At 41.8% G+C, this 12,743-nt stretch overlaps 1 protein-coding gene and 1 long non-coding RNA gene across 2 annotated transcripts; both read right to left on the bottom strand.

The window, feature by feature from the left end:
- Positions 1–317: 317 nt before the first annotated feature.
- Positions 318–3,014, bottom strand: LOC126607553 (uncharacterized). Its single transcript, XM_050275191.1, has 3 exons — positions 1,969–3,014; positions 1,407–1,882; positions 318–1,326 (listed from the first exon to the last, which is right to left on the bottom strand). The coding sequence occupies exons 1-3, from the start codon at positions 2,957–2,959 to the stop codon at positions 673–675; spliced, it is 2,121 nt and encodes a 706-aa protein (XP_050131148.1). The 5' UTR covers positions 2,960–3,014; the 3' UTR covers positions 318–672.
- Positions 3,015–3,645: 631 nt separating this feature from the next.
- On the bottom strand, positions 3,646–5,021 carry LOC126607566 (uncharacterized). The gene is made up of 4 exons (XR_007617664.1): positions 4,791–5,021; positions 4,609–4,706; positions 4,247–4,344; positions 3,646–4,071 (listed from the first exon to the last, which is right to left on the bottom strand). It is a non-coding gene; the product is annotated as an uncharacterized LOC126607566 (long non-coding RNA).
- Positions 5,022–12,743: the final 7,722 nt, after the last annotated feature.

The raw sequence follows: 12,743 nt of genomic DNA, 5'->3' as shown, positions 1-12,743 counted from the left end.
TCACTTGAGGAATGTCGCCTACAAGCAGCGCATCTCCAACTATTATGACTCTAGGGTCAAGCTTCGTTCTTTCAAAATAGGAGACTGGGTCTTAAAGAAAAGATTACTCTGCGACAGAGTCCCGAGTGAAGGCACACTTAGTCCAAACTGGGATGGACCGTATGAAGTCATTGGCATCAGTCGCCCTGGCTCTTACACACTTAGAAGCTCCGATGGCAAGACCCTTGGCCATCCATGGAACGCTGATCACTTGAAGTACTACTACAAATAGACTCACGATGTACAAGTGTTGAGCTATAGCCGTTCGGCATCCTATGTAATGAAGGCCATTTGGCAATGAATTCAATAAAGAGGTAATTTAGCCAACTCAGCCCTCACTCTTTTACATTCCTAGCAAGGGAACACTCAAGTGTTGAAACCTCAAAGCAGATATATCCAACACGAAACAAAATCTAAGTATGTGTCGACAAGACTATACAAAGAAAGGAACAACCAAACAATGGCTTATATCCAAACAATAGATCTATTCATACATAGCCAAACATGCATTAATAATAGTGCAAACACTCATAAACACCTAAAATCCAAAACTCTCAAGCTTATAACATGGGCACATGTTATACACACATCAGACTACTACATCCAGAATACATGCAGATAGTAAAGACACTGCTATTCATTCTCATCTGAAGCCGAACCCCTGGCAGTATCATTCCGCGTCCTACCATCATCCTCTGCATCCCCAAGATCCTCTTCACCATGCTGAGTCTGTGCATCAGCACTACCTTCATTATCAGACTCATCTTCGCTGCTAGGATCAACAGCAAGGACAAATGTCTCGCCCTTTCGATGATGCTCATCTATATCTTCGTGGTATTTTCGAAGAATGCTCCCATCATCATAACGATCAAGGACGGCCATCCATTTCCTTTTTTCAAAGCGAGCTTCTTGAGCACAGTAGGGTTTAATAGCAAGATGAAAGGTCGAAGAACTTAAGTATTCTTGCACAGCAGCCTCCCTTTCAGTTGGAATGCTCTTCTCCAGTTCAGAAATCTCAACTAAGGCACCATCCAATTCTCCCCTAACCTTGGATACTTCCAAGGTAGCCACCTCCAACTGTTTTTTAGTTGCCTCAAACAATTTCTTAAGCCTTAGGTTCTCACCATTTCGCCTTTTCAAGCTCTCCATGGTTTCATCCTTCAGTTGGAGAGCCTGAGTCAAAAGTCCCTTATTCCTTCGGGCCTCGTCCACAAGCTGCTTATTCTCCTTCAGTTTTGCCTTGTACCGCTCAACCTCTTGCAGTCTGTCGTGATACTCGGCCATGACCTGCATGGCAAGACGATCATCACTACCTAAATAATGATAATAAAGAGGAAAAAGTAAGGAAATGACAAAGTAACACTCACATATGAAGACAGCTTCAACATCCGGTCGCAATCCGATTCATCCTTAGCTAAGGGCTCTCCGAGCTCATCGAAGGCGAATCGACGCCCTGCCAAGCAATTGTTGATATCCCCAAAATCCTTTGGCCGCGTGGCAACCCTCAAGTCCTTCCACGGGACACTGCCAGCTCTTTCCTTGCCTTTCCCCTCATGGCGGGAACCAGGATCACTTTCCTGGACAGTGTGCTCCATAGTAAGAGGATGAGGCAACAGTCGGCTCCCTTCTCCTGCAACTACGGCAGTAGCATTATCAACGGTCTCGACTCCAGTCTTCCTAAAGGCAGGCCCCTTAAGGACCCCATCTTGGGACTTAGGTCTAACGGATGGTTCCCCTCGGAACTTATGAATTTTCTTATGCGGTAGGATGTCTTCCGAAGGAACTAACACTGGTGCTTTCCTTTTATGGGTGCTAGTCCCTGTTTTCTTGCTTACCTTCTCCACTGCATAAGGAAAATCAAAATAAGAAATACAACTTTCCAAATAAAGTAAGGAATTGAGCTAAGTTTACATGAAGGATACAACTTACTCGATCGTCCCTGGCTCTCGGAAACTAAGGGTTGAAAACCGTACCGACGAAATAAGGGTCGTAGCTTGCTTAAGTGTCTATCCTCTTTGGGCACCCTCAACACCTTCTCTATGTCAGATAGCTCCTGCCCAAACAGTTGGATGGTGCCCCGCGTCACTACATGAAGCAAAGTGTTAGAAGCAAGAAAAGACCACAACAAATAGCAAATAGTACGAACGGTTGATACGTTACAACCTACAGTCTGGAAGTGAGTAAGCACACGTCGCTCAGGCGTGACACCCTTATCATACTCCCAATCATTATACAGAAAGCACCAACGGTTTTTCCATGTGTAGTATGCCTTTTTCTTACCATACACAATACGCTCTCTCTCACTCCGACATGCACACTCGGCATAACCAGTGCATGATTTTGCTGGGCGCATCTTGTAACAGTAACGCCACTGATGGAAGGAAGGCTCACACAACCCACACTCCATCCAAATGATATAAAATCCAATCAAAGTATCCCAGAAACCAGGATTGAGTTGCCCAGGTGCATATCCGATCAAAGATAACATCTTTTGCAACCACGGATGTAAAGGTAGTCTCACCCCTAAAGTCAGTAATATCTGGGTGTAGAACATAACATGACCCTGGGGAGGCTCAGAAGGCCATTCTTCATCATGTACCAAACGTATCCCTACACTACGAGGGATATTACATGACTGCCTTAGCGCCTCAACCTGCTTCTCATTATCTAACAAGTTATTCTTTAGATGGTCTGCTGTGAACTCAGAGCGAACTATGGGTATGGCATCAAAAACAACCCCCTCACCCAACGCCATGGAGGAAGAACTAGCAATAGCTAAAGTTTGACGGTTGGGAAGATCATCCAATGTTTCTCTAGTACCGGACTCTAACAAAGACCCTGAAGACTCCGACATTGCAGACTCAGACTTAGAGCTAAAGCTAGAAGAGCCCTCATCACTAGAACTTCCAGGCTCTGACATCTACAATAAGAAGAAACAAATTCTATCACTACATGCATGATCAAAACATAAGGAAGTTCCTATATTACCCACATGAAGATGGTGCAAAGCGATGCCGGAACCCTTCTCAATCAGAAAGCAATCCGTCTTCCACAGTCACTACAAAACAAGCAAATGAAGACCGTGTCAAGCGCCAAAAAAAAAAAAAAAAAAAAAAAAAAAAAAACAGCTTCATCCAAAAAAGCTTCACCCGAAAAGCTTCACCTCCAAAGCTTCACCCACAAAGCTTCACCTCAAAAGCTTCACCCACAAAGCTTCACCCAAAAAAGCTTCACCCACAAAGCTTCACCCAAAAAAAGCTTCACCCGAAAAGCTTCACCTCCAAAGCTTCACCCACAAAGCTTCACCTCAAAAGCTTCACCCACAAAGCTTCACCCAAAAAAGCTTCACCCGAAAAGCTTCACCTCCAAAGCTTCACAAGGGCCCAAAGCTTCACTTAAAAAAGCTTCACCTCCAAAGCTTCACCCACAAAGCTTCACCTAAAAAGCTTCACCCACAAAGCTTCACCCAAAAAAGCTTCACCTAGAAAGCTTCATCTACAAAGCTTCATCTACAAAGCTTCACCATCAAAGCTTCACCTAGAAAGCTTCAACACCAAAGCTTCACCTACAAAGCTTCAACACAAAACCTTGCTCCAAATAAACAAATTTTGTTCACACAACCTAAACATTTTTTGTTTTACACCCACAAGGGCCCAAAATCTTCCTTCTTATTTATTCACTTATATATGTTCCCAAACATATTATGATAGATCAAATAATAATTCAAAGTCCAAAATTTAGTTATGGACAAAAATACAAGCAATTCACCAGTACTGAAGTTGCTACAAAAACTGGAATCTTCCCCAGCCTAGAAATCCAACAAAGCTTCGCCTCCTTTTCTCTATCAAATTTTTGCAGCTGCTGCTTCTCTCCAATGGAGCTGAATTTTGGACACCCTCTAGTTCTTGAGCAGATGAACAACTTTCAAGAAGGAACCATTTCTGTTTGAGCCACGCAAATTAAAGTGTTGAAGCTCCAAGCATGACAGTCGGATTCTTGCAGATTTCGAAGCTGCTGTGATGTTTCGAAGATCTGGAAATATTTGACCATTAGTTCATTCTGAATTTTTGATATGTTATGAAAGAGACGATGAGGAACAACTTCAATGAAGAAAACATGCTGATCTGAACAATAGAAAATAGAGTTTCAAAGCTCACAACAAATCTGACGGGTTGACAGAAAAATAATAACCAGTCATTCATCATACCTGGATTTCTGGAGTTATACTTCTCCGAGGGATCTCAAATTTGGATATGTTGAAGTTCACAAGCTGAGGAACAACTTCAATGAAGAAAGCATGCTGATCTGAGCAAGAGAAAATAGAGTTTCAAAGCTCACAACAAATCTGACGGGTTGACAGAAAAATAATAACCAGTCATTCATCATACCTGAATTTCTTGAGTTATACAGCTCCGAGGGATCTCAAATTTGGATATGTTGTAGTTCACAAGCTGAGGAACAACTTCAATGAAGAAAGCATGCTTATTTGAGCAAGAGAAAATAGAGTTTCAAAGCTCACAACAAATCTGACGGGTTGACAGACAAATGATAAACAGTCACTCATCATACCTGGATTTCTGGAGTTATACTGCTCCGAGGGACCTCAAATTTGGATATGTTGTAGTTCACAAGTTAAGGAACAACTTCGATGAAGAAAGTATGTTGATCTGAGCAAGAGAAAATGGAGTTTTTGAAGCTCACAACAAGTCTGACGCGTTGATATACAAATGACGAACAATCACTCATCATACCTGAATTTCTGGAGTTGTACTGCTCCGATGGATCTCCAATTCGGATATGTTGTAGTTCACGAGCTAAGGAACAACTTTCATGAAGATGGTTTTGCGATCTGAGCCACAGAAAATGGTGTTATATTGAAGAAAAGCTAAAGGAAGACTAAAGCAAAGCAAAAGAGAAGCTAAAGGAAGACAAAATCATGGCACATGATAATGAGTCATACCCTACCCCTCATTCAGCTCCATTCGAATACACCCATGTAAATGACACAAGAAAAAGGGAGGGAGTAAAAAAAAAAAAAATAAATAAATAAAAAAAAAAATAAAAAAAAAAAAGTTCCTAGGCCTCCACTTCTTTGGGCCTAACACATCTTCATAACAAAAAACAATATATGAAGAAAGAGCCCTGGGTTACCACTTCGAAAAGAAACAAGTGAAGTTTTCCTACTCATGACATTGACTACTAGCTAGACACCTCATTCGGCAACTCTCTTCGCCTGAAGACTTGGGGGACTCCCACCATATGCTACTGCACCTTGATACTCGGCAGTCTCACAACCACTCAGTGACTTGGATTTTTCAAGTCTCCAACCGAGAAGTTTTCCTCACTCGGGAAATTAAGGGAACACTACCTCAAACTACATGCTCCACTCACAAAGCTTCAACAATACAGGTTTCAACAAAAGCAAAAAATTCAAAGAACTTTATGAAGAAGGCTTTGGTGTATTTAACACAATATGTTGAAATGAAGCAAAGCTTATTTATTAATATTTTCGATAAGCCACAAATATGTACATATACATGAGTCAAAATAAACAAACAAAAGGGAGCCTTCACAAAGGTTGCTTAGGGGAAGTCTCAGCAGTCGGTAGAGCCCCAGAAAGAGAAAGCACCGGAGGGTGGTTATCCGGAGCCTCAGTACTTGACAAAACCCCAGAAGGAGGAGGCATTGGAGGTTCATCATTTGAAGCTTCATTACCAGGTACAGCCCCAGAGGACGAAGGCAATAAATGCCTTTGGAACAAACCCACAAACCGCTGATGATCAAGTAAAACCTTACCATCAGATTCCTTCATCTGGTCAAGCTTCCTCTTCATGTTTGTAGCATAGTCATGGGCGAGCCGGTGCAACTGCTTATTCTCATGCTTGAGCCCTCTAATCTCCTGTTTGAGACTCATCACTTCAGCAGCCAATGATTCAACTTGGCGGGTTCTAGCAAATAGGCGTTGGGCCATATTAGACACAGAACCTGCACACTGAACACTAAGAGCCAGAGAGTCCTTAACAGCCAACTCATCAGACCGTTTGGAAAGTAGTCTGTTATCTTTGGGAGTGAGAAGGTTCCTGGCCACCACTGCAGCGGTCATATCATTCTTCATCACAGAATCCCCAACGGTAAGAGGACCAGTAGGGGATATGAAGGATGGGCGCCATATGTTGTCTGGAGAAGGCGTGGCTGTCTCTTCTCCAAGGTTCAAGTCAAAACGACGGTCGGAGGGTCCAGACATTTTCAAATGTGTTGAAGAAGGAAGAGGTCAGACAAATCAAGATCTTAGAAGTGCAAGAAATGAGCTTCTACTGGTAGAGATTCAAGTGTGCTGTGGAACTTAATGCCAGCCTCTATAAAAATCTGCACTCGACGGAGCTTCAGAAATCGAAGAGGCGTTTGCTTTCTCAAAAGCTGGGCTGCTCAGAGACCACGAGGGCCGATCTCAGAAATCGAAGAAGCACCTGCTTTTGCAGCCTCGTCAGCACCTGTCACATGCACAATCAGCTTTGCGGAAATTACGGGCAATCTGTCGAAGATTTCTGGTGAAGTAGAAAGCACGTGAATCTTACTGATCAATCACCGCTCTCCATATGCACCATCAACTCCTCGGGTACCACATATAACTTTGTCAAAGATCTCTGACAAAGTTTAGGCACGAGAATTTCGAAGTGCCAGCTACCCTACTATTACCCATAAGGGTAAAGGAACAGCACCACTGCTTGACAACTGGAAAGTCCCTATGTGTGTCGACCTCCGTGTTTTGTGGCAAGACAGGTTGGCAAGAACGACCAACCTTTACTCACATTCGAGAAAAGACTCCCAACATAATTACTTTCTCAAAAACCGGAGTAGCACCGCTTTCCGAATCTCGAGAGTCAGATCCTCGACGGGATTGCTTGTTCGAAAACCGAAGAGGCACAACTCTCAGAACTTCGAAAGCCAGATTTCCTTAGATAAAGCTTGTCTGTAATCTCCACACGTAATATCAGCTTTCCAGATACCACATACCACTTTTTCAAAGTGCTCTGACAAAATTAAAACACGTGAAGCTGGCAGCTCCCACTACATTGCTGTGACCAAGAAGGGTAAAGGAATAGCATTACTACTTGTTATTGGGAAATCCCTATATACATTGACCTCCCTCCTCAACGGACAGGCAAACCTGCAAAAATGCTCAACCCTTTCTCACATTCGAAAAGGCACCATCAACATAACTTCTCGAAATACTCAGCTTTATTTCCCCCCGATAATACCTCAGCAAATAAGCCACACCAAGAACAAGAGTATCTCATATCATCAGGGTCGAAAGCAAGAGTATCCCATATCATGCTTTCTCCCTGTCTTTGTCTTTGTCCTTGTCCACACCTGCAGGACAAGGAGAAAGAGAGCAGTCAGTCGGAACCTGAAATCAAACCTCCAATTTGGAACTGACTGCCTGGAGCCTTTGCCTGGTTGCTTACTTAGCATTGCTCTCGAGTACTCATCCTCAACTGCTGTCAAGGTCACGAATTCCACCGGCAAATACCTCATGACAGTTGATCAGATATTGGCTCTTTACATTGAAGCTGCCAAGCGTGGATGAGTCACTATGAAGGAATGTTCTGAAGGACCATTTAAATGCAAAGGTTGCACACCACTTCTGCCATGCAAAAGATTGAAGCAGAAGGTTCAACGGTGAGCTGAAACAGATCACTACAGCACGACACCTTTCCATACCACATTCATTATTCCGTCAACAGCAAAAGTATCCCATATCATCAAGGTCGAACGTACTCTAGATTTGATGGACTTGTTTTGACCCTCAAATTTTTGAGTCGGCCTTATACTCTGAAGGGCACCAGAAAACCCTCCAGCACAGTTCAAGAATAAGCCTGTGGAAAGTTACTTCTTCAAAAGCAAAAGTATCTCATATCATCTCTTATCCATTTGCTTTTCCTTATCCTGGCAGTTGAATGAGAGACAAGGAGAATGAGAACAATCAACCGGAAGCCGACGTCAAACCTCTGATCCTGGGTTGCTTACTTGGAAGTTTGACTGCTTACCTTGTCTGTCACCTCTTTCGGCAGATCTCCTAGCTCGGCGACTTGGGGGACTCCTACTATAGGGTTTGTATCACACTTGACTAAGCCCGAAACTACAACTAAGCTTCAAGTGAAATTGATACATTACCTTGTGCGTCAACATCAGCTAAGTACACCATTCCCGGATGGAGGAAAGGTACTTCCAGAGAAGGGCAGATGAAGATCAGACCACACTTCGGTACTTAGAAGTTTCGTGATTACTCAAGGGATTGGATCTTGCAAGTCCCCAACCGAGGAGTTTCCCTCACTCGGGAACTTAGGGGAGCACTGTTTGTACCATACTTGACCAATCCCGAAACTACCGAGCACCGGCCAACGCTATACTGTCAAGGACCCAGAAGAGTTCCCCTCCGACCAGGAGGCCAATCACTACTCGACACGTGTCAAGATTAGAAGCCAATCAGAGCGCAGCACGTGTCAACATCAAGAACCAATCATAACATGACACATGTCAATGTGACAAAGCTACAAGTTTTTCTATAAATAGGGGTCATTCCCCCACAATATTGCCTAATGCCATTTTGTGTTAAATCATTCACAAGAACTCACTAAATTGAGAGCTTGATCCTTTGTACTTGTGTAAGCCCTTCACTACTAATAAGAACTCCTCTACTCCGTGGACGTAGCCAATCTGGGTGAACCACGTACATCCTGTGTTTGCTTCTCTGTCTCTATTCATTTACGTACTTATCTTCACTAGTGACCGAAGCAACCAAGCGAAGGTCACAAAACCTGACACTTTCTGTTGTACCAAAGTCTTCGCTGATTTTGTGCATCAACAAGATTCATTGTTGAAAAAGCTCGTTCAGTAGTTGCTGTAGAAACGGGAAGAGTCAATACAAGTCGAATTAACCTATCAATCAAATAGTACCTTTCGGACCTCTTTGTTTCAACTAATCCCCGACATAATTATGAAGTAGTAGACATTTTTTGAAACACAGGATGATGCGGTACGTCTGATTCATAGATTTTCAACTCACACCTCAACGTATGTAGCTCTTTTTCAGTGAAATCCAAAGGATAAAATTTCTCTGCAAGCTTGCAAATGTGATCAATGTTGAATGCCTTAAAAGCTTCTCTTGGTTCCAAAGCTGAACTGAGAATAAGAAGTTCCATTGCTCCCTCACTAAACCTGCTATTTAGCTCTGCCAGCTGAAAATCTATTGCATTATTGAAGATATCAATGTGATAATGATGCTTAAATGTAATAAGATTTGTTTGCTGACAAGAACGACCAGTTCCTACTTTGTATTGAGCATTCATATCGGGCATATGTACGTCATGTTTCTTGCAGAATAAATTCACTTTATCAATAAAGGTAGCCCAACCATCCAATCACAACTTTTGAAGGACATCTTTTGTAGTAGTGACTAGGTTCATAGCATTTAGAATGTCTTGTGACTTATTTTGCAGTTCGCGACAAAGGATATCAGTGATTCCCATGATCTCTTGCAATAGATGCAAGATGAAAGTAAATTCAAAATATCTGATTGCATTATAAGCACCAATAACTTCCCCACGCAAAGAGTTTGTAGCAGATCTATCATTCTTTATGTTCTCAAGTACTGTACAAGACGCGTCGTACATATGCATCAAGTCACACACTAAATCATAATGAGAACCCCAACGAGTAGCTCCAGGTCGATGTATAGTACCGATTTGATTAGCTCCTCTTCCTTTCTCAAGTTCACTAGCACCCACCAACTCTTCAATGTTCACTGTGTGTGCAACTTGCAGCTGAGTATGACGCTTTGGAGAAGTAGTAATAACATTTACAATTGAACCTAATGCTGAAAAGAATAACCAGATAATAGCTACTTCTTTTGATGCTGCAACTAATGCTAATTGCAGTTGATAGGATACTCCTTTTCTTCATCGCCCTTCGATTAATAGGATACTCATGTATTTGAATCCGTTTCCCCAGGTCTTGTTCCAATTCCAAATAAGCATTATCAACAACTTTTTCTTGAGGTTCAATTATATTAGATGTCTGGTGAGAATCATGAGGCTGCTCAGTCGATATTGGTGCGTTATCATTAGATGCAGAAGGTATATCACTCTCTAATTTATCACCATCATCTTTTTTTTTTAAAGAATGAATCAATGGTTCTTAACCTCTTCATTGAACGTTAACCTAACAAATTGAACAACAATAATGCAAGTTTAGATAATAAATCATATTTCTAAGAAATTTATCAGACTATCAGAAAAAATATATTAAACTTGAAATTGAAATTTTAAAGTACGAACTCTTAAAATTAAAGCAATAAACAAATAAAATCATCAAGACATAAGAATAAAGTGTTAAAAAACTTACCTATTAATAAAGGTCAAAAAATTTATAGACAAAAAAAACATTGAAAATATGATCCTTTTGTCTTGAGCTTGAACTACCTAAACAAATAGATGATCCTATTGGATTTGGCTTGAAATTAGTATAAACAAATAGATGGTCCTTTTGTCTTGAGTTTGAACGGCCAATAAATAAAAATTCCATCTAAATTCTAATGATCAAATGAGTATAAACATAAAACATATCAACAATCATATCAATAATAGACTAAAAATCTTCATCAATATCTAATATAATTTAATTGAGATTAGATTAGAATATCAAAAAACTTACTTGAATTGTGAACCAAATAGTGGTGGCCTAGAGATTTGGGGAGGTATGATATTAGAGTAATAAAATTATAATATGGGATTGGGTGTGGGATTTAGAATTTCAGGGTTTTGAAATCTGAGGAGTTGGGGGAAGTAGAAGAGAAATTTGGGTGAATATGTTATTGGGCATTGAGGGAAGCAGAAGAGCGGGAAACAGGGGAAGGGTGGGACAGTGGGGAATGATGTGGGTTGGGGATGAGATTTAAAATAATTGACAAACACTTTGGGTGGGATATAAAAAACAATTTAAAACAATTGGGACATGTGGTGTGTGTCAATGTGTGTGTACAATCATGACTCCTCCTCCTAGGAAACCTAAACTAATTAGACTACTCCCTACCATAGAAACTAATCAAATAAAAAGATTATTGGGACGTGTGGTGTCACATCTCGCCCCGGGTCCACCATATCCAGGGCCCGTTCTACCACCGTAGCACGATATTGTCCGCTTTGGGCTTACCATTCCCTTACGGTTTTGTTTTTGGGAACTCACAAGCAAGTTCCCTGTGAGTCACCCATCTTGGAAGTGCTTTGACCTCATTTTCGCTTAACTTCGGAATTCCTATAGAACCCAAAGCCAATGAGCTCCCAAAAGGCCTCATGCTAGATAGAGATGAGAATATACATTTAAGGATTACTCCCCTGGGCGATGTGGGATGTCACAATCCACCCCCCTTAGGGGCCCGACGTCCTCGTCGACACACTTCCGGCTAGGGATTAGCTCTGATACCAATTGTCACATCCCGGCCCCGGTCCACCACATCCCGGGCCCGTTCTACCACCGTAGCATGATATTGTCCGCTTTGGGCTTACCATTCCCTCATGGTTTTGTTTTTGGGAACTCACAAGCAAGTTCCCAGTGGGTCACCCATCCTGGAAGTGCTCTGGCCTCCTTCTCGCTTAACTTCGGAATTCCTATAGAACCCGAAGCCAGTGAGCTCTCAAAAGGCCTTATTCTAGATAGAGATGAGAATATACATTTAAGGATTACTCCCCTGGGCGATGTGGGATGTCACAATCCAACCCCCTTAGGGGCCCAACGTCCTCGTCGACACACACTTCCGGCTAGGGATTAGCTCTGATACCAATTGTCATATCCCGGCCCCGGTCCACCACATCCTGGGCCCGTTCTACCACCGTAGCACGATATTTTCCGCTTTGGGCTTACCATTCCCTCAGGGTTTTGTTTTTGGGAACTCACAAGCAAGTTCCTAGTGGGTCACCCATCCTGGAAGTGCTCTGGCCTCCTTCTCGCTTAACTTCGGAATTCCTACAGAACCCGAAGCCAGTGAGCTCCCAAAAGGCCTCGTGCTAGGTAGAGATGGGAATATACATTTAAGGATCACTCCCCTGGGCGATGTGGGATGTCACATGTGGTGTGTGTCAGTGTGTGTACAATTTCAAATATGATGATAATAAATTTTGATATTGATGAAAGTAAATAATTTATTTAATATTTATTAACTCTTACTTTTTTTTAAAAGTAGTCTTATTTTTCAGAACTTTTACTTATTGGATAGGCTATAACAATTAAAAATAATAAAATATTCTAAATTATAAGTATTTTGACCTTACACAACTAAAACTCTCCCTATGATAGAGCCCACCGTAGCCTTGTTACTGCCTCCGCCGGTGGCACCAATACTGCCTATTATGGTAATTGGATTGATTCCTCTAATCACCATTTAATCCATATACTGTCCTACCAAGGCATGTACGTGATATCTTCCTTAATTAGGTCTTTCCAATAGTTAACTAATGAGCTAACAGTTCCACGATGCATGCCAATCAATCAGCTAATCACATTGAAGGCTGATTACTTGCCATGCAAGTAACATCCTTCTAACTGTGATTCGAAACACAACACTGGACAACTCAACATGGTTCTTACACCCTACACAACTTAATTTAAACCATCGCAGCTGTTTTATAATTCACCGAGCAATCCTTTCT

The sequence above is a fragment of the Malus sylvestris genome, chromosome 16, assembly GCF_916048215.2.
Source record: "Malus sylvestris chromosome 16, drMalSylv7.2, whole genome shotgun sequence".
Classification (NCBI taxonomy): Eukaryota; Viridiplantae; Streptophyta; class Magnoliopsida; order Rosales; family Rosaceae; genus Malus; species Malus sylvestris.
The sequence above is the reverse complement of the archived record's forward strand: the minus strand, read 5'-3'. Positions and strand labels throughout refer to the sequence as shown.

What these genes read in the sequence shown, in the direction of transcription:
- LOC126607553 (XM_050275191.1), bottom strand. Translation starts at nt 2,959, where the DNA reads ATGTCAGAGCCTGGAAGTTCTAGTGATGAGGGCTCTTCTAGCTTTAGC. An exon ending in CGAGAGCCAGGGACGATCGA is followed by an intron (nt 1,883 to 1,968) that starts GTAAGTTGTATC and finishes TTCCTTATGCAG; the next exon opens with TGGAGAAGGTAAGCAAGAAA. An exon ending in TGTTGAAGCTGTCTTCATAT is followed by an intron (nt 1,327 to 1,406) that starts GTGAGTGTTACT and finishes CTTGCCATGCAG; the next exon opens with GTCATGGCCGAGTATCACGA.